The sequence below is a fragment of the Carassius auratus genome, unplaced genomic scaffold, assembly GCF_003368295.1.
Source record: "Carassius auratus strain Wakin unplaced genomic scaffold, ASM336829v1 scaf_tig00027652, whole genome shotgun sequence".
NCBI lineage: Eukaryota > Metazoa > Chordata > Actinopteri > Cypriniformes > Cyprinidae > Carassius > Carassius auratus.
Window position 1 is genome coordinate 52,277 of NW_020525612.1, and position 22,118 is coordinate 74,394.

General features: G+C 38.4%; 1 protein-coding gene across 1 annotated transcript; it reads left to right on the forward strand.

The window, feature by feature from the left end:
• Positions 1-226: 226 nt before the first annotated feature.
• On the forward strand, positions 227-16,089 carry LOC113079332 (vacuolar protein sorting-associated protein 37B-like). Its single transcript, XM_026251583.1, has 4 exons — positions 227-435; positions 3,999-4,170; positions 13,325-13,407; positions 13,537-16,089. Exons 1-4 carry the CDS (start codon positions 331-333, stop codon positions 14,044-14,046), a joined length of 870 nt encoding a protein of 289 aa, XP_026107368.1. The 5' UTR covers positions 227-330; the 3' UTR covers positions 14,047-16,089.
• The last annotated feature ends 6,029 nt before the right edge of the window (positions 16,090-22,118 follow it).

The following is a 22,118-nucleotide window of genomic DNA, read 5'->3' on the forward strand; positions in this document are numbered from 1 at the left end:
TTAAGTTAGTACTTATTGAAATTAAGTGCCTAATTAAAGGGTATGCGGTTTCGAACGCATCCCGACAAAATCTCGTTTTGAGGTCTCGCGTGGTTCTGTGTGATTTGAACAACTTCAAGTTACGCCTCCTACTTCAAGTTACGCCCCCGTCTTGCAGTCTGCAGACAGACCCTTATCGGTGAATTTCCTCCCCGACACGTGTCGCCCCGCCCCGATGTGTCGCCCCGCCCCATCATCGTCCAGACTGCACTCTGGGGTTACTCGCTTTTCCTGGTCAGACCGCGATCTACAGACACATTTCAAAGTGTGACAGATAACGCGGTGCCAGACATGGCTGCCTTTGAGAATAAGTTGAGATCTTATACCTTAACTCAGTTAAACGAACTGCTCGAAGATGACGAAAAACTCAACAAATTTATCGACGACTCGGAAGAGGTAAGTTTCTTTTACTCGTGAAGAGAGTGGCGAAGTTACCGTGTCGAGTTAATGTGTATTTGAAACAGCACCATTTTATACAGAGGGAACGTAGGCCGTGTTTATTTTTATTCTTTAAAATAGTTTGTTTTACCATTACGAGGTAATTGACTTTTTTGGGGGAATTGTCTTAAACGTTTCTGCGTGCCAGTTTGGTTTGTTTTATGACGTCGCGGAATGACTAACGTTAAGTGATGTCATTCGTTAACCGACCGTGTAAAATATTGCCCATGACTTGGGAATATTCATTTCCTCTATAGAATTTGTTTTGTTTGTATTTCACCCATCAGTGAAGCAAGTCATTTTCTCGTGATCATGTTTTGTAGAAAGTAACACGTTGGACGTTGTATTTTCTATTTTTTATTAGTGATGTATTTTTTGTAGAGCTTCACTTTTTTGTCACTTGTGAAAACATCTCTTTTGACATGTGTAGGATGAAACCCTGGGAATCAGAGCATGAGTCTTTTTATGCACATTTTAATGCCAAGCACTAGTAATGCTTACAGTAAACATTTATTGATAGTTTCCATAATACATTTTACATTTAAAAGAAACGTATTTTTTTTTTTTTGTATTTCAGTATATTTGTGTACTATTTTTTTTTATTAAAACAGAACTTTGACAGATTATTTTTGGCCATTTGATTTTTAAAAAATGTTTTTTATTAAAGTTTCATATGAATTATAATTGCCGATGCATGACCATAAATGCATTCACATCTCATGAGACCACAAACTGAGATTTGCCAATGCACACAATATCAGTACCGCTCAGTTGCGTTTGCATAATGTCAAATAAATAATACTCTGCTCTTGTTCACAGTTCTGAGTTGATTTGACCTCCAAATTCATGGAAAGATGTTAACCTTGTATCAGTATGTGTCAGAAGAGCATGTTTAATCTGGCAGCAGGTGATTTTTATTTACCAAGGCAAAAAAAAAAAGTTATACAAGAGGATTTTTTTAAAACTGCTTATCTGTTGCCGTTTAAATAATCATCTTTCTCAAACATATGCATTCTTAAAACTTGGCTTTCACTGAAATTGGTGACTAAAAGAAATGTTTTTTTGGTGGCATGGTGCCCCAGAAGCCATATACAGTAACATTTCATATAGACTGTAATTATTTGCCACATAAAAACAATAGTTGCGGACTCGTACACTGGTCAACATGTGTTTTAGAAGGCTATGTGCATGTATGAGGTATTTGAGATTCATGTGTAAGCTCTCACATCGTCCTGCTATGCGCTGACACATGATCTGTAAACAGAAACTGCAGAAGTGTACCTGTTTGAAAGGGAGGAGTCTGGACAGTTAAATACTGTTAAATGTTCCTCATCATGGCAGTCACAGGGTTGTGCGTCACTAGAAGTGGCATGTTGCAATGTATTGTGTTTTTTTTTTTTTTATGAGGTTCTTGGAAATGGGATGTGCTTCCTGAAGACAGTTTTTGTGATGTGTTTCTCTGTGTTGTGTACGGCTGGAACCCATTACCATTGGGACTGTAATGTTGTGCCTCTGTTGCAGCGGTTAAGTACATTGTGATCGTCCAGTACAAGGATAGGCTTAAGGTGGGGTGACCTATATATCAAAGGATAGCTGATTCAAATCAGTTTGATTATAATCAGTGATAGTCTCTACACTGGATGCGGCACATCATGACAGCACAAATCCCTTACAGTAAACTGCTGTGTTCTATTTATGACGTGCTGAGTGACACAAATCATAGCGCAACTTCGTGATGTCTATCAGCCACTGGCGATGGACGATGGCAACGTCTATTGGCCCAACCCTAATCCCTACCAAATAGGCGACTATGACTGAAACTACCTGAAAGATCTCCATGCCTCTAACTGAACACCTTCGGGATGAATTGAACTGTGAACCAGATCATCCCATCGACCATATCGCCGCCTGACTTCTCTTCTCTATTGTGTCTGAGTGGGAGAAAATCCCTCCAACTTTGTTTAAACATCTACTGGAACATCTACCAGCGAGTGGGAGTTTTTATAGCAGCAAAGGGAGGACCAACTCCCTATTAATGCTTGTTTTACATTTAAATGATTACATATGAGTGTGGTGTTAAAGTTTCTGCCTCTTTTTGGTTTTGTGGTGTTTTTTGATTGCATGCTTTTAACTTTTGTAATTATATTGGGTACAAGACCAGAAATGGTCAATGATCATTTACATAACCTTGTTACTTTGGCATTTGAAAGGCTCAGTTTTGGAGCCCCCCACACACATATATGCTGCCCTTTAGTAATTATGAAAGTAATGTACATGGGTTATATGTTTAACTTTAACTTTACACTGCCCTCATACCATGTTGTTCAAGCTTAGAAATGTACCTGACAGTTAAGCAGCTGCAACATGACACTGTGGGACATTTTAAAAACTGTCATGCGAAAACATTTAAGGCTTGTTCACACTGGGGCATATATCAAGCATGATTATCGCCGACATTTAATGCCTTGTGACTAAACAAATTGCACCAATGTGAGTGACACACCGATGCACAAAACGCATAAAAAAATAAATAAGATCTGCTGATCTCATTTGTGTTTGAACACAAAGGGCTTTATGACAAACGTGAAAGCGACTACAAAAATCTCGATAAGAGGGAGTTGTTATAGAGAGGAATTGCAGATCAAATAGGATTCGATCGATGTGTACTGGGGTATTTCTGTTTTTCATTAAGATCCATCTAATGTCAGGGAGTGAGTTTGCACGTTCACTCTGCAAAAATTGCTTGGGTATGAACTAAAAAAAATTCCCAGGGAACACATGATATGTAAAAATTGATAGCCTGATTGCACTGTTAGTCGCTTTGGATAAAAGCGTCTCCTAAATGCATACATTTTAATTTTAATTTAATGTCCCGGTGTGTACGAAGCTTTACTCTTGTGACAGATATTGTAGTGATTCTGCAACTTTTCTTTTTCTTTCACATGTTCATCATAACTGCATTTATTTAAACAAAAAATACAGTGAAATCAGAAATATTTTGAAATTTTATTAATATGTAAAATAACTGTTATCTATTAGATTTTTTTAAGTGTCATTTATTTCTGTGATGTTAAAGTGTCACGTGATCATCCAGAAACTATTCTAATATACTGATCTGCTGCTCAACAAACTTCTTTTATTATTGTATTATGTATTGTTTTAGAAACTAAGATAGTATAATTTTTTTTCAAGATTCTTTGATGTATAAAAAGTGCAAAACAACAGCATTTATTTGATATAGAAAGCTTTTGTAACAATGTTGAAACTTAATATTTTTGTAGAAGCGGTGATCTTTTTTTTTTTCAGGATTCTTTGATGAATATAACATTCGAAAGAACAGCATGTATTTGAAATATATATATTTTTGTAACAATGTAAAAGTATTTACTGTAACTTTTATCAATATGTCCTTGCTGAAAAAAAAACATCTTACTGATTCAAAACTTTTTATTGGTAGTATATGTTGAAATGTATATGTACTCATTGTTTACGGAGTTAACATGTTCCTTGTGTTTTCTCAGATTAAAGGACTACAGCAGAACAAGGAGATGACCCTGGCTAGTAACCGTCTTCTGGCTGAGCAGAACCTTAAACTGCAGCCCAGACTTGACCACCAAAAGAATGAACTGACCGGTCGGTACCGGAGCCTACAGGAACAGTTTGAGGCGTATCAGCTGCGAAAGTCTACTCTAGGTAAAATACTGGGAATAAAATGTAACATGTAGCCTTTCTGTGTATCATATGTATCTTACAATTACAAACTTGTTTTGTATATTGAGGTTATGTCCTTTATGGACCTGGAACTATTTCTACAATATGTAATTTTGAAAAGCTACAAGTGAAAACTGTGTGAAGCGTCCCTCTACTTGTTTATATTGCTGTGGCATGTGAACATATGAACTTAGTCATCTTTTCCAGCTATAAGATAACCCCCTGAAGGGCCTGTTTTTCAGGTTTTACTTGTAATTTTCACAAATTCTTAGGCTTTGTGCACTACTGTATGCACCACTTCCCCTGTATGTCTTTTCCTCATGGAAACAGCGGGCAGAACTAAATGGTAGCAGATGACTGTCACAGCTGAGAAGGATCTGTGACTTTAAATGAACAGGGAATGGTATTCCGTGTCTCTCAATGCTCCTCTACACTGTGTGTGTGCTGATCATGAATAAAATGCTGTCGCTGATTACTCACTGATGACGCAGTGGTTACTTGGAAGCTGATTCCAAACAGCGGACTAACACACGTGAACAGGACTTGGGTTATAAATTGATGATTCATTGTGTATTGTTTAAAATGTGATGTCATTATTTATTTATTTTTAAATGAGCTTTTGTGCCATTTTAGGTTTTGGGACTAGTTTTGCAGTACACTTCTGTTCAAGTGCGGCATCAGTACATTTAAAAAAAAATATTTTATTCAGAAAGAATGCATAATATTGATTAAAAAAATATTTGTAATTGAATTTATTTTTTCATTTGTATTAATATTTAACGATATTACTGTATTTTGATCACTTAAATTTGTTATTGGTAAACAATACTTTTTTCAAAAGCATTTAATATATATATTATTGCTGCCTTACTTTCGAAAGATAGCATATATTTCATGAAGTTTCAGTAAAATATTTCTTATAAAGTAAATGTTCGTTAATATTTATTGTTATTTTGAAATATACATGGAAATAATTCAAAAGCATTCTTTCTTAAATTATAATTCATGTATGCAGTTAAAAATCACCCATACTCAATATTTTAATTATAAAAACATAAATATCAAGATGTATATGAAATATTGTAAAAAGGCTAAAGAATGTATTTATATTTAGTAGGGCTGCCATGATATTAGATTTATCGTGATATCTATAGAAACCTTGGGGGGTGGGGGGAATATACAAGTCAAATGATTTTTTTACTTTGTTTGAGTTTTTCTTTTTCACCCAACAAACATAAGGATACTGATAAACGCAGGGCACAAGACTCTGGCTTTCTCTGTCTTCTTTGAAGCTCCTATGAAATAACAAGAGAGAAAATTCTTTCAAGTTCAACAGTATGATGAATAAATATTAATGGTAAAGCTTTACAATAAGATGTCATTTGTTAACATTAATGTATTAACTAACATGAATGAAAAATGAACCATACGTTTATTACACAATTTATTCATCTTTATTAATGTTAATACAAATTGAGTCATTCATTGTTCATGTTAGTTTACAGTGCACTAATGTTTACAAAGGCAACTTGTGATTTAAAAAATGCATAAGTAAATGTTGAAATTAACATGAACTAAGATTATTCATTATATTTATGTTATTTATATATGTTAACTAATGAACCTTACTGAAGAATGAACGCAGATGGGGCATTAAGGGGGGGTGAAATGCTATTTCATGCATACTGAGTTTTTTTACACTTTTAAAGAGTTTGATTCCCATGCTAAACATGGACAAAGTTTCAAAAATTAAGTTGTACGTTTGAAGGAGTATTTTTGTTCCAAAAAAACCTCTTCCGGTTTGTCACAAGTTTCAGAAAGTTTTTTTAAAGTATGGCTCTGTGTGACGTTAGATGGAGCGGAATTTTTGTTTGTTCCTTGCATTTCGGATTGCACATCGTTTATTTCTTAAGGATAATGCAGTCCCAACGAAAAAGGGTCACGATCGTGTGTTGGAACCGCATGCGGTGAGTAAAACTGCTTCAAATATCTCTGTGTTGTTAGCTATCAGCGCGTAAGCACATCAAGTAAACAACATGCGATGTTGTCATCAGACTGCACTTTCCACATGTACAGCTTAAAAAAAAAAAAAAAAAACACAAAGTGGAACTTAGTCATTTACCAAAACCGCTAAGCAAATATATACAGTTTCAGTACATACCACATAGAGACGCCTTTGCTGATGCTGCTCTTGTTAAATTTCAGCCTCTGGATCTGTGTCACAGCTTCCAAACGCTCTCAATGCAAAAGCCTACTGGCGCTCGTGATTCTTTAGCTCCGCCCACACGTCACGCCTCTAGGCGCTCGTGTTTTTCCGGGAAAAATCGGTACAGACTATCTTTCTCTTATAAATATAATAAAAATAAAGACTTTTTGGAGTTATGAAGGATGCAGTACTACTCTATAGGTACTCAAGATTAACAGGATATTGAGTGAAAACGAGCATTTCACCCCCCCTTTAAGTGCATGGCACTGCGATCAACTTAACATTTTATAGAGTTTAATGTAGCAATGTGGTCGCTCTTTTTTTTTTTTTTTTTTTGAAGTTTTCATAGTTCAGTGGTGCCTGGGGCAAAAGAGGGGAGGGGAAGGAGGGGGAAGTTCATCAGGGAGTTCAGCTTCCTGACAGCCTGGTGGATGAAGCTGTCCTTCAGTCTGCTGGTCCTGGCCTGGAGATTCCGCAGTCTCCTCCCTGATGGCAGCAGGCTGAAGAAACTGTGTGACGGGTGGGTGGGATCACCTGCGATGCAGAGGGCTTTGCGAGTGAAACAGGTTCCGTAAATGTGCTGGAGGGAGGGGAGAGAGACACCAATGATCTTCTCAGCTGCTCTCACTATGTGTTGCAGAGTCTTCCGGCAGGACGCGTTGCAGGCGCCATACCACACAATGATGCAGCTTGACATGATGCTCTCGATGGTGCCTCTGTAGAAGGTGTACATGATGGGGGGTGGGGCTCTGGCTCTCCTCAGTTTGCGGAGGAAGTAAAAACGCTGCTGTGATTTCTTAAGGCGGGCGTACACGGTGCGAATTCGGATGGTCGGAAGATAGTATGTCCACGCACACGGCACGAGTGAGTTTATCTGAAAATCGTACGGACGAGATGATATACGACACAATTTTACAACCTGCGAATTCCAGAAGCAATCGCACAAAGTTGATAGACGCGTTCGACTTGAAGCACCGCTGCACACACAGAAGGTATGACATTAAATTACCGCGAGAGCGCTAAGAGAGGACACATGTCCAATGCATTCGAATCGCTCTTGCGGTACTTTGATGTCATACAGGTGATCATTCTGTGCAGCGCTGCTTCAAGTGGAACGCGCCTAATATAACTGCTCTCCCTCTCTCATAACTGCATATTAAATATTGATACGAGCCGTGACTGTTTCCTACACGTACAGGTTTTTTCAGCAATAGGAAACCGGGACGTTTGGTTACCCTGTGTGTGTGTGTGTGTGTGTGTGTGTTCTTGTATATGGTTTATAAATATCTGAAATAGGTATTACAATGTAAACATGGTATGTGAAGACAATTCCTGTGCCCTCGTAAACCAAATGGCTTTAAAAAATACTATACAGTGTTTAATATAAATTTTAGACATGCATTTTCCGTGATGGATAGAGGTAGTGTATGGGGATATACAGTATAGAATACCGTTATGTATATGGAGAGTCTCTGTAAACTGCATATGCGTGTGTGAGAGCGAGAGCGAGAGAGAACTAAAAAGGCATTTGAACACGTTGCTAGAAACATACAGCGATGTTTGTCCACATTCGCCGTGGCGCTGCCGTCTTCGTTCTTTTCTTCTGTGGTTTTCCTAGTTCATGATTGGTCAACGTCAGATAAATCAACAAATCGGCTCGTTCAATAGCACAAATGGCACGAATTCAAATCGATAACTCACAAACTTTTTAGACATGTTTAAAAATGATCGGGAGGTCGGGAAGTGCTCATAAGCCACTCTGCTCGGCTCGTAATTCATTGCAAATGATACGAGACACGACCATACGAGAATACGCGATTTCCACACGATTGAAAAAAAAACACATGCAAACTCGTACGACAGCAAAAATCGCACCGTGTACACCCGCCTTTAGCCAGTGCTAAGGTGTTGTCGGTCCAGGAGAGGTCCTCTGTGATGTGAACACCCAGGAACTTGCTGCTGTTCATCTTTCTGCACAGTCGCACCGTTGATGGTCAGAGAAGCGTGCTGAGTGTGCGCTCTCCTGAAGTCAACAACAATCTCCTTCATCTTTTCTACGTTCAGAGAGAGATTGTTGTCCCTACACCACCCAACCAGGCGGCTCACCTTGCTCCTGTAGTTTGTCTCATCTTTGTTGCTAATGAGACCCACCACAGTTGTGTCATCCGGTCAGACTTGATGTGGTGCATGACTAGCCATTCAAGCACTTCATGAGGGTGGGAGTAAGTGCAACAGGACGATAGTCATTGAAGCAGGATGGAGATGGCTCCTTCTGAACTGGAATGATGGTGGTTAAGTATATGGACACAGAAAACTGCTGTAAACAGGTTATAACGTTTCCCATTATATGTCTAGTAAAATAATGGCAACCTACTCTGACCAACACTGCTCTCCTCGGAGTAGCTGCAAGCGCTGTCGTCTTCTTGTGTGACAGGTGTCAGCGTTGAGGCACAATTCTGCCACCTGGGAGCTCAACCAGGTACCGGTGATGGAGTATTTACATGTGGTGTTATCATAAGAGAACTGTTCATTTGAAATATTGCGGTTATTGCTAATGTCAGTATATCGTCACACACTTAATTAACACAATATCGATAATTGTTGCTTTGAATATCACAGTTATAACCAATACTGGTATATTGCGACACCCCTAAGATTTAGAATGTTCGGCAACCTAAATTATTCGACCGAATAAATAAAGAGGCCAAATATTATGTACAGAAAAATGACTAACGCAATCAAATAGAGGCACGCACTAATGCAGCAAACATGTTGGCATGTTTCTGACAGTGCTGCACAAGCTCACGGCGCCAGGGTTCAAAGTCCAAAACATTTTATTTTTTATTTTTAAAGGCATATGACAATGTGATACGTGCGACAAACATTTTCCCAAATTCGTAATGAAAATCATTTATAAATTTGCATGTTGTTGTCAACAAAAAGAAGCACTGAGATCTTCCTTCCTATTTTGGCGGGTTTCTGCCAAAATAAAAGCTGAGAAAAAGCAACAGCTCCATCAACATTCATAAATGATAGTATTGTAATTTTACTGTTCTGTAAAATAATTAAAAAAAACATAATAATGATAACAGTAATTACCCTACAACAGCTCTATTAATGCATTCATTATAACACTTCAAATTGGGATCTATAATATATTCTAATAGGGCTGGGCGATATGGCCTAAAAATAAAATCTCCGATTTTATTTTTTTTAATTCGATTTCCGATTTTTTTCCGATTTTTTTTCCCCCCTACTTAAGGAAAGCAATAAGTACAAACAGCAGACAACTTAAAACAAATTTTGCTTTTATTTAATCAAAAGTAGGGCTGATCCGATCGTTAATGCGCATCTCGTCAGTAAAGCCGGTTCTCTAATCAGCGGTTAATTCCATCAGGTGCGTGATTTCACATCGAGCAGCTGTTACTACACAGAGCTGTTTGTTAACTGAGGAGATGCGCAAATAAACGCTGAAAATGAAGTGGATTTGTGCATCTTCTCAGTTATGGCTCCTTGTAGTAACAGCTGCTCGATGTGAAATCCCGCACCTGAGGGAATTTACCGCTGATCAGAAAACCGGCTTTACTGACGAGATGCGCATTAACGATCGGCCGATCGTGATCGGAGCAGCCCTAATCAAAAGCAAGACAAATGTAACCCCCATTTCCATATTCGGCTGGTGCCTGCTGCTTTTGATTGCGATGGGCTTTAGGCAGCGTGGGGTCTCTTGCTCCACGTCTGTCGCAGCAAACCCATACCAGTTCCAAACAACAGATGATTTTATTCCTTTCTTGGGAACAAACTTCCAACTCTCACCGGTAGCCATGTTGTCGCTTGCTGTTTCATGTGTGCTATGATGTTGTTGTTGTTGCTTGCCATACTGCCATGTGAAACTAACGCTACGGAAGCTACGGGGAGCCAAAAATGCGCCATTACACAAAAACTTGATTTACTTATTTTTTAAATAGCCTGTAACAAAAAATACGAATTAATTCTTTCAATCAATTTTTCGCCCAGGTCTATATTCTAATCTTTTAAAAGCAGTCTCTTCTGCTCAGCAAGGCTGCCTTTATTTGTACAGTAAAAAATGCATGACTGATTCAAAATGTCCAGAAAATATTATTTTAAGTTAAAACTATGCTTTTATTAAGTTAAATTGTGCTTTGTTGGCATAATGTCAGCTAGAATATAAAAAAAAATGTTCAGTGTTAAGTAAATATGTTTTAAAAAATATGTTTTATTTGAGAAGCAGGACAAAACAGTAAAAAGCACATTTTGGCCATTTAATTTATGCAATGGGGGGAGGGGTGGGCAAAAATAGGCCTACATGGGGGAAAATGCGTGTTTAGTATTCGGCCTTTGTTCCCAGTGTTTCATATTGTTTGGCCAAGAATTTCATTTCCGTGCATCCCTATTATGATGAGTTTTCATGTGAAACTTTCTTTTGTTTACATGCATGTTTCACTTTTCACTTCCAGCCCTTCACATCAGAGCCCCCAATCCCCACCACCCCACCACCACCACCTTGAGGTATAGTTCCTGTTTTTGTATAGAGGAAATAAACCCGATGAGCTGAAAAGAATAATAGTGGCTTAGGTGAAATGTAGGTTACCCACTTTCCCAGGCTGGGGTGGTTATCTGTCCCAGATAAGGATTTACTGGATCTGAGCAGCAGTAGCAGCCAAAGCAGCAGTGCTAGTGCATCTGGACAGGCTGGCCAGTCAGTCATTCACTTGACCCAGATAAACAAAAGCCCTAGTCTTCAGGCTAAATTGTGTGGTGAGGGTCCTGTGTGTGCATTAACCCACCGCCACCCCCATTCCCAAAGCTGAGCCATAACAACAGAGCAGCTCCCTGGGGGTGTTTCAGCATGACGGCCCATTCTGATGCTGCTGTGGAGCTGATCTCAACAGTAACAGTGTGGCTTTGTGCCCTGAGCAATGTCTTGGAGAGGGGGAAGGAGTATGCCCACACACAAACACGAACACAGACATTCAGTATTTTCTCTCTTTGTCTGCTCTGTCACACACTTGCATAAAGCACAAAGTAAGCTGAGCTGGCTGTAGACCGATAGCAGTCTCATGATCGGCAGGATGTTTGCAATGAAATGCAAGCAATGTATTTTGGGTTACAGTATTTCAAGCATTGTGCTTTGTTGTGTAATGTTTCTTTAGGCAAATAAAATGGGTCATTTGGGTATTTCGAATGTAAATGAAAATTTGCATATTGTGTTCATTTGTAGTATGGTAGTATGTGTATGTGCACTGCACCCAAAGGCTGATTGGGAATGGAAGTCAAGAATGGGCAAAATTGATGAGTCATTCTACACAAAAATGGTTTTATTCTGGGCAGAAGTTTTATTTGCTCTACACTTTACATAAGGTAAGTTAAAAATTAATGAAGTGGGCACTTGTTAACTTGGAAAAACAGATGTCATTCAGGCGGCCACATCTTTCTGTCTCTAATGAGCCCAAATGTCACAACTTGTTTCATCCGGAGTTTAATGCATTGTTACTTTATCCCGCATTAATAGCATATTAGTGATTGGGTTAGTGTATTAAACACAAACCTTTGTTTAAAAGGCCCTGCCCCTCCTTTCTTTCCTGCTCCATTTCGATTTGTCTCATAAGAGGAACCGTTTTTAGGTCAGTCTCGGTTTGTTGTTGAAGCATGTATATCTGTAGTCAAAGTATGCTGATTTGTACAGTTGATGTCTGACTGTGACTGATTATATTGTATTATATGTGCAAACAAAACAAGTTGGCGAAGACTTATTACCTGGCTAAGTGGCTTTACTTACTGTAGAGTTAACAAAAGTTATGAATATTGTAATGTTTGAAGCAGTGCTGAAAAGAGGCTAGGCTAAATATTAATAATAATAATAATATTATGAATTGCGGTGAATTAGCAGTATATTAGACTTTTTCAGAAAAAGCAATGAGTCAATCATAGCCTGTCATTCAAAAGAGGACAGCAAAAAGACATTGGTAAATGACAGTTTTTATTTGACTAGTAAAGAAACACAGCATTACTCAGAGTTGAGTGTTGTAGTTATTAATAATGTGATAAACATGGCAAGAGCAGCCTGTTAAGTGGTTGGACGACATTTAGAATTATAGACGGTCTAATACAACAACAGCAAAACATTCCTGTGCCAGGAAAATAAATGTAAATAGATGTAAATCAGTGAAGAGCGCTAGACTGATATGGAATGGCATATTCCAAGCCGTCAAAATGCCGTTTGAGATGTCCGACAGCTTTAATCTATTATTTAATCAAAATAACAATTAAATTGTATTTATTTATGTATTCCATTATATGTATGCAACATTGGTTTCTGATTTCAAATCTTTTTTTTTTCTCAAATTAATTTTCCTCATCTCTTGATCATGAATTGCTGTTGTGTAATTTAAGCATATTAATACATTAAATACATTTCTGACGCAAATGTCTGTTGACCTCTGAGAATTTCTGACAGGCGTGTCCAGTTGTACTGTGAAATCTGAAGCCATGGCTCCTGAACTCAATGGTGAAACACACCCTGTTGTTGCCTTAGCAAGTTTACTGAAGGCAAGCACACCAAGTTGGCAGATTTATATTGCTGCCTTTGATGTTGCACAATGGCTAAAGCCAAAAGGTGCTGTTTTTCTTTACCCCTAACATGTTTCATTAACTTTTCCGGCAAATTTTCTAAATTCCTACATTATCATTTCAGTATCAGATTTTATATTATTTACATGTACAGTAGTGCATTTGGCAGACCATTTTATCTAAAGCGACTTGCGTTGAATTATTTGGGAACTGAAACCATGACCTTGGCTTTGCCAGCACCATCCTTTACTACTTCAATTGGATGGCAGTATTTTACTGTCACAATTTTTCAAACATCTTAATTATAACACATTCTGCTTTCCTTTTTTTCCCTCACAGATGACCGATCTGGAAACACTTCCTTGGACACACTCCTCGCACTCCTTCAAGCAGAAGGTGCCAAAATCGAGGAAGAAACTGAGGTACATCCATAACCACGCAGCTTAAACCGCCTTTAAAAAGTTGCATTATATATCTGCTTGGGATTGTTCATCATCTGATGGACTCATTAGTCAATGATCATGCTATTATTTCTCTCTTTTTCAAATCAGAACATGGCTGATTCGCTCCTTGATGGCGTGACCCCCCTCGACACCTTCATCGATGAGTATCAGAGTAAGAGGAAGCTGGCTCACATGCGGAGAGTCAAGATAGAGAAGCTTGAGGAAATGGTGCTGAAGGGACACCACATGGCTCCAGCTGCACCTCAGCCCTCTTGTACTCAGGACCTTCCCTCCAGGCCAGCCGCTCTCCATAGAGAGGTCAATGGTTCTCCCATGCAGATGCCCCGGCGGGCTCCTCCTCTTCCACCTGTTAAAGTCACCCAAACTCCTCCTGCTCTGCCCACCGCAGCCGTCTCCTACCCTCCTACATCTCCATTCGCTGCGGCCTCTCCATTCACTCCCACTACTCCATACCCCCCTATTCCCCCTAGAGTGGGAAACATGCCACCCACTCTTAACCAGGGATACCCCAGCATGTACATGCAGCAATACGCCCCACCTTTGCCCCAGAGACCCCCCCCACGCATGGCACCCCAGCCAGGCTTCATTATGCAGTGATCATGAAACATTACTGTCTATGGAGAAAAAAATGATATGTACACTGGTCATTCATTCAAGCCTTTTGTAGATCCTTCAAGCTGCATGTTATAAAATATTGTACGCCAAGATGGAGTCTTGTCAAGTGTAAAATTAACAAGACTTTTCTGCAATCAAAGCGGCATCTGCAACAGGATCTTCAGTTTGCACTTTAGACTACTTTTGTATTTGATCAGTCATGGCTGGTTATGGAGTCATGCTGTTCCCGTTCTGACCTTCTCAGTAGCCTTAGATCAAGTAAAAATAATTCACACGGACCTCAGGGGCCCCCATACACAATGAAGATATCAAAGTTCAAGAAAAGGTGTTCTGTTGGCCATCTAGACCGATATGAAGAGCTACGATTTGATGTTTTAATTTGAGTTGTCAAGTTCATGCTAATATGTCGGTTCAACCACTTTGATATCTTAAAATTTAATTTCATATCTGAAAAAAGCTGCTTTAACACAACAGTAAAGCCTATGCAATCAGACTGAGACCGAACTGTGCCGAGTTTTTTAGGGGGGGAAGAAACAACCATTTTTGCTCTTCAGGTTTTTTTCGGACCTGCAGCCAAAGATGCTATTTGTTTTTCCAGTGGATCCAGTTTTGTGCTGTAGCAGAAAAACTGGGAGATTTAATACAACACTGAGTTAAATGTGGGTGAAGTTATTTGGTACTGTTGTGGTGGATGAGATTGGGAGATCAGAGCTACCGCTACAATGGAGAGAGCCTTATGTCTCAGATACAAGCAAATTCACGCTGGAAGGAGCTTCTTAGCTAGAATTCGAAAGGAGTGTGAGTGAACGGTAGTATGTGTGGAGAAAAGTGTGCAAATTAGTTTTTTTAGGCTTAAGTGCAAACATTTGTGAAGCATACGTGCTTGCACTGTCATTACCATGCATACTTAAACTAATGCTGATGCATAATTTATAATTTTAAGGTTTGTAACTAACACCATAATCCTCCTCCTGTTTATTTTTGCCATCTCATGTTCATCGGAAATGTACTTCCTTTCCATAAGCCCCACATTTTAATTGATATTTAATATAATCAAACTAATACAACCATACTATTTAACTCAGAAATTCAGTGGCAAAATTGGACTTACCTTCACCATCAGGTCTGTTACATATCACATCTTGTTTTCTGTAATTAATATGTAGTGTAACCTTCATTCATGCCTTTTGTTTTCACCCTGGATCTGTTTTCAGTATGTATGTTATGGTCTCTTCAGGTGTTTGCCGCTGAAATAGCCACTTTGTGCCTATGCTGGGTATTAAGATGAAGACTTGTTCACTGTGGTGAGGTGTGTGTGTGTTCTTCGTATTCCTCCTTGCATTCCCGTTCTAAAACAGATTTCTATAGCAATTAGAAATGTATTTTTCAATATATATTCTGTTTAGTGTTTACACAGGTACATCTTTACAAGTGCTCTTTACTTAAATATCTATTATGTTTTAACAGTTAGAGCCATAATTACGTTGCCTTAGATTCAGGAAGTTGACATGATAGAAATGTTTAGATGACACACTAACTTTAATCACTGGTGCTACTACATTCATTAAATGAGCTGAACCAAGATGTTAGTATGCAGGCTCTGTTTGAATTAAATCGCTCCGTGTTTGTCAGACTTGGGTTGGGTGTCTATTTCATGTTGATGCTGATGGAGGTAGAATTATCTGGGTTCCTCATGAATCAGGCTGCATTATGTCTAGACATTGGCAAACTACCTGTGAAAACCATTGTATACTATGACAGGATTGCCAACCATCTGGAAAAAACCAGCTTCCACCCCTGAAAACTGTTTGTTTGTTTGTTTGTGTGTATTAACATGGTCTTTCTTTGTCTTAAAAAAATAATAATGATCACTAGGTTTGTAAAAGATAACTTGGCTGTATGCTTTCCTAATGTAAAATATGCAGACTTAGTGCTAGGTAATGTCTGTTCAAAGTGGTAGACATGGTAAATGGAACGGACATCTCTATTTTAAAGATAAATAAATTATATCCCAATACTTTTCTTTGAGTTTGACCTTTTCATGTCTTTCATTCAGGAATGAGGCTTATGGTCGTTTTAATTACTGAAGATAAAAAAATATATATATATATATATATTTTTTTTTTTTTTTTGCCTTTATTTCAACAACATTACAACCAAACAAGGTACATGAACATATTTTCAAAAAAAACTGAAGATAAAAATATTGCTCTTTGTATAAACCCAATAGGCTCTAACAAAGAATTTGCCTCCCCCTGGTGGATGCAAGTATGAGTACACAGTCATGTCATACTCAACATTTTGAATTTGTGCTGTAGTTATGACAAAGCTGCTTGTGTGCTGAGGCCCCTTGTTGAGCAACTTTTTCCACCTCATTTTGCAGTTGAAGCTTTCTGTTTTATGAATATTTGAATGCTCTTAGGATAGAGGAAAAATAGCAGTGATGTGATATATATTCATGCTGTTTGCACACATTGAGAGTATATAATCATAATTAATTGATTATACAATTTTTTATTATACAAGTGTTTATACAGTAAATGTAGTGGGTTTTGCACTATATTTAGTAACCACTATGCATATACAGTTGGTTAAACTGTTGGTAGCCACAGTATATATGGGTAAAATTTAATGCCGAAAAAGGTGAAAAGCATGCCAGGTTGCTGATTTTATAATTCACAGCTTTAACACTGAAAATAAATCCTTAAAAATATGATGAGGAAGATATTTAGTTGTTGACAGCATACAAATTTAACACTTTACTTTTTTTTTTTTTTTTTTTTTGTGGAAGCATGGCAAAAAAAGTGAGAAAAAATATTAGGATTAATAATTATTGATTTTAACCAGTTTTAAGAGTTACTTTTATTGTAAAACAAAATTGTTAAACATTCAAAATGTCTTAATTGCACTTTAACTTTAACAGCCCAGAAAATAAATTGTATAACAAATAAATACAAATGTATAATAATAAATTTAATCATTTCAGCACCCCTTGCTTCCCCATGTGTGTCCCAACCCCAGTTTCGAAAAACAGTGATTACCACAGAAACCACTTTAAATGACATTTTGACCCCAAGGAAAAGATCCAAACTCCTGCAAATGCTCATACAGTTTGTTACCCATTAATGGCATGAAGAGGGCAGCACATAAACTGACAGTCAAAATGAACAGTGATGCTATCATACAGTTTCCCTTAAACATCTTGACAAAGATGTCCCCTAAAACTTTTTCCTTTGTGGCAAGAGACCTACAGTGTGGTTTTAAAAGATAAACGTCACACTTTTCAATGGACTGCTTTCGCCTTGTAGTTTTTCTGCTTTCTTTTTCAGAGATGCCCATCCAAGCCGAGGGACCCCCAGCACGACCCATTTAACCATCTACATCGCACGTGTCATTTTACGTGCCACGTCACGCCTACGCCAGCGCGTCGAGGGCTCAGCTCCGCCATATTGCAGGAAATCCTTCTGAGGTTTAGAGATTAGCGTTTAATCTGAGGAGCTGGGAACGAGAGTGTGATTGGAAGTTACTGCTAGCCATATGGTTAGCTCGAGTGGGCGGGTAGGTCGCGCAATCGCTGTTCTCACACGACAGGACATATGTTTATTAAGACAAATCGCCGTGGTTCGGCACGTTATTATTATGCCGAACTCTCTTATGAGAGTCTAGCTAAACTGGAGGGTTGACGTTCTGACTCTGAAAAGTGGAAAATCGGATTAACGTTCAAGATTGCGCACCAAACCCTAATCATCTTGTGTCGCTGGCTCCAGTTGCTACGAGCCCAAGGTATCTGATAGAGAAAAACGGATAGATAGATAACGTAACGTTAGGTCAATGTCGGCAGGAAAACACAGATACCAGACTCGATTCTACTAACGTTAGTTTATCGGCGACGATCGGTGTTAGCGAGGGCAAGCGTTCGAGTCCGTGTGTGTGCTGGCGATGTTATTATGCTGCCCTGTGACCCGTGTACCCAGCTGTTGTTCAGTGTTGACTAAATTAGCTGTGTTAGTGCGTTAAACCTGCCCGCTGGTCTGAATTTGAACAGTTCTCGGACCCTTTGGAGTCACTGGCCGCTTTGCGATCTCTCCTTCCTCGGACTGGCAGCAGCAAACAAGCAGGGAATCTTTGCTCATTTGCTGGCTAATAAACCTTGACTGAACGGTGAGAAGATGTCGACTAAAGAGCCAAAAGAAAAGCTGTCGACCACCGAACGAATTATTAAAAGTAAGTTCATTTCAGTTTGAGTATTTAGTGTCTAGACTGGTAATTACAGTGGATTCTAAAGGATTCGCACTCTGGTGTTTTGGTCAATCATTTGATTCATCTGAATCATTTCTTGAGAGCCTGACGGATGGATGTTCCATGTTTTGTTGATTGATTGATTGATTGATTGATTGATTGATTGCCTGCACTGTGTAATTCGTGATAGCGACTTGTGGATCGCCAATTCCAACTTTTCAAACCGCTTTATTTTTAACTGTGCCACTAAATTGAATTAGAATTAAATTGAATCTCGGCACGAGTCCTTTTGAATTAACATTAAATGATCCTGTTGCACCCATTGCAACTAAATGTAGGACATCCTCATTTATTATAAATACTAATATAGAATTTTACAATACAGGCGATTGCATTTCAACTATTAATTAGTCAAATTGCTCATTAAATAATTTGGCATTTACAGCAGCTTAAACCTGTCTGGGTAAAGCTGTGGTTGTTTTGGAGCTCAGCCATGTCTTTAACTGTGAAGGTGGGAGTCACCCTTGATTCTGGCTCATACATGTAAAATACGATTTTTCTTTCTACACACCTGGTGTATGAGGTCAAAATCATTCATTATTATTATTATTTTTTAAGTTTTTATCTTTTTTTTTTTTTTTGTCTCCGGTATAAAGCAAACTTGATTTCAAAATCCAGCAATGTGCTTCTGTCAGCCAGTCTTTGCAGGGGCTTTTCGTTACTTGTGGTATAAATAATATGGAGTAAATTGAAACACATGCTTCACATTACCTGTTTGGATCAGTTTTGAGAACTTTCCTAGAGGAAACCACGAGAATTAGCATGCAGTAGTAGCCTCCTCTATGTCTTAGCATCAGCTAATGCTTTACAGGCAATAAACCTTAGTCAGTTCTTTAATATGAATATTTATACCATTTTCATTTAATATATGTAATCTACTTAGTATATTCATTATAATATAATCAGTATGCGTCGAGTCTGTGCAATACTGTGTAATGAAACTTTTTTTCAGAAATTTTTCAGGATTTTTACTTTTTTGGAAAGAGGCATTTTCAGTTTTGCATCAGCTGAATAATCAACAGTGAGGTTACTTCACAGCCTGTTGAATAGACTTTACACCTGTCACTTACAATTTGGTTGTCATTTTTGTGAAAAATCAAATCCTTCTAACTTCGGTTATGACGTTAGCTAGACTGAAACTCTACTGAACACTTTTTAATTCGAAACAGATTTCAGACAGTGTTTTAGATTCATACGTGATTACATAAGTTTCTTGCTTTCTGGAAACTAGCGTAATGGGAAACAAAAGTGTTTTGCCTTTTAAGAATAATGATCTAAATAAGAATCACTGTGTTCATGCTTCATCATGACCAGGTAACCAGTTTACCCAATAAGGTCAAACCAGGTAAACCTAGTCCAAATCACATTTCATCAGAAATGTAAAATCAGTATTTCTGTGGCCATATGAGTCATTGATCACCAGATTTTACACAAAAATAGTGTCACAGAAGCTGATTTTCTGTACTCTGTTATTACTTTGGGTTTGAAAATATTATTTTGTTGGGTTGAGAAGCAAGAAAAAATGTAGACGCTAATAGCACATTAGTCGATCGACACACAACCAATTTGGCCTTTCAAATATCCAGGTATTGAGTGAACACTTGTAGCATGCCTTGTGTCTAGTTGTATGCAGGGCTGGAAAAGCCCAGAGTCTGCATGGCACGAAATGTCATCCTGAAGGCAGAGCCTGTCCTTAGTAACACTGAAATGCAAAGTGTTTGGTTCAGAACTGTGCCGCATGCAAATGTTTCAACTTGGATTGTCTGTTTTAGACTCTATGAGCTGTGAAAAAGGATGTTTTTTTTTCATTTAATTAAGGTTTAAAGCATCCCAAAGAATTCTGTAGCGTGAGTGTGTTGAGGTTTCTCCATTCTCTTTTTCTGAACTTTAGGGTCAGGATCTTATTTGCAGAAGGAGGAGTCCCTAAATAAACAGACTCTGGACCTGGAATCCCTGGCTAATAAAGGCTTTGCCTAATCTGTTCTCAGTGCTCGTACCCAGCTTACTGTCACTATTCCCAGCATGTGTTGTGGACCCAGGGCTGCTTACTGTTTATTTATACTCCTCAGCAGTCAGAGTATAGATCATGTTCGTTTATGCCCTTATAACCGTGAGCTTATATTGTACAAATCCTTAACTCAGGTGAGGTGGAGTCGGCTGCTCTTGCCCCTCCACATATTTTATTTTAGTGTGGAGAAGTGCGGCCAAATGAACTCTTCTGCATGAGCTAAAAATGGTTCTTGACTGTAAGTCTGCTGTGTTCTGCTAAGATCAACCCTGTTCAGTCATGCGTCATGATATCACATCTTTTTTTAACTGTCAGAGCTCACTCCTGAGGATATCATAATGACTGAAATGTCTGGGTTATGTCTTCATGCCAAAAGCAGGAGTGTTAGATTGTCTTCAGTCATCATTTCTTCTCAAATAACATTTGAGATCTCAATTTACAATTATAACTTTTTGTATGATTTTTGGCTCAGTGGTTGCAGAAAAAAAAACTTTCACTTCTATGCTATTCTATTTTCATTCAGGTTTTTTTTCAACTTTGGGGTTTTAATTTAACATAAGATATAAAAATGAAATGTTTAAGTATTTTTGAGTTATATACTAAATTTATTCATATTGTGTTACATGTGGACATCTAACTGATGATATGAATAATTTACTTTATTGTATTTATTTAAATGTATTTTTAATTATATACTCAAGAGTTTAGCTTCAGAGCTAGCTTCATGCACCAGGCCACAGGTGTCAGAAAACAGGTGAAATCTGTTGTGCAGCTTGCATGGTTTCCAGCTGCTCAGAACAAATTTAACAAAAGGCAAAAAAATAAAAAACTAATTAGATTGTCTTATAAAAATTAAACCATGGCATCTTTTTTAATGTCTCATATGTTTCACTGTTTCAGTCTTGTACAGATACACAGATGATTGTCCTTGGGTTATAGTGGCTTGATTTGAATCCCTAATGGTTGAGGGCTCAGACATAATTTACTCCGGCATTCTGGGCACATTTAATAGAACCGCCAGATTAACGGGAACATTGTCCAAACTCCGAATGCGTTGCAGATGTCTTTAGTTACATGTCCCTCAGCATCAGCAATCAAGCCATAGTTTTAAAACCCACTTTCCATAAAATTAAGATCAACCCTGACTTCCTTTGAAACATATGGGCTCTCACTGGCTATCGATCAAGCAGACATTCAGAGCCGGAGGCTGAGCAGCCAAAACGCACCATGGCGGATGCATGCAAATGAGGTCGCTGTGGAAGCAGCAGCGTCAACCCTAGCTTTTGTGATAGACTTGGGGGAAAAGACTGTGCCAGGGGCTTTTGCTGTTCACACGGCTTCCTGTTTTCTTCATGGCGTTTGAGAACTTCAGACACACTTCTCACTTCATTCAATAATGAGCTCTTCAGAGGATATGGAGACTGAAAAGACAGATATTGGCATGCCATTCTCTTGATAAATCTATGATCTTTAAAGGGGTGGTTGATTGCGATTTCACTTTTAGTGTTAGTGTATAATGTTGCTGTTTGAGCATAAACAATATCTGCAAAGTTGCAGCACTGAAAGTTGAATGCAAATGGAGATATCTTTTTAAAATTCTGTTAGTTTAATGCCTACAAAAACGGCTGGTAAAAGACTACAGCAAGCTTCTTCCCAGGTCCGTTACGTCACAAACTTTGCCCCCAGGAACACACAACAAAGGGAGCAAGGCCATGTTGTGCTGCTTTAGAGAAGAAGAGAAAACTAG

Bases quoted from the DNA above. Each gene is read 5' to 3' on its own strand.
- LOC113079332 (XM_026251583.1), top strand. From the start codon at position 331: ATGGCTGCCTTTGAGAATAAGTTGAGATCTTATACCTTAACTCAGTTA. The intron at 436-3,998 runs GTAAGTTTCTTT...GTGTTTTCTCAG, and splicing joins TTATCGACGACTCGGAAGAG to ATTAAAGGACTACAGCAGAA. The intron at 13,408-13,536 runs GTACATCCATAA...TTTTCAAATCAG, and splicing joins AAATCGAGGAAGAAACTGAG to AACATGGCTGATTCGCTCCT.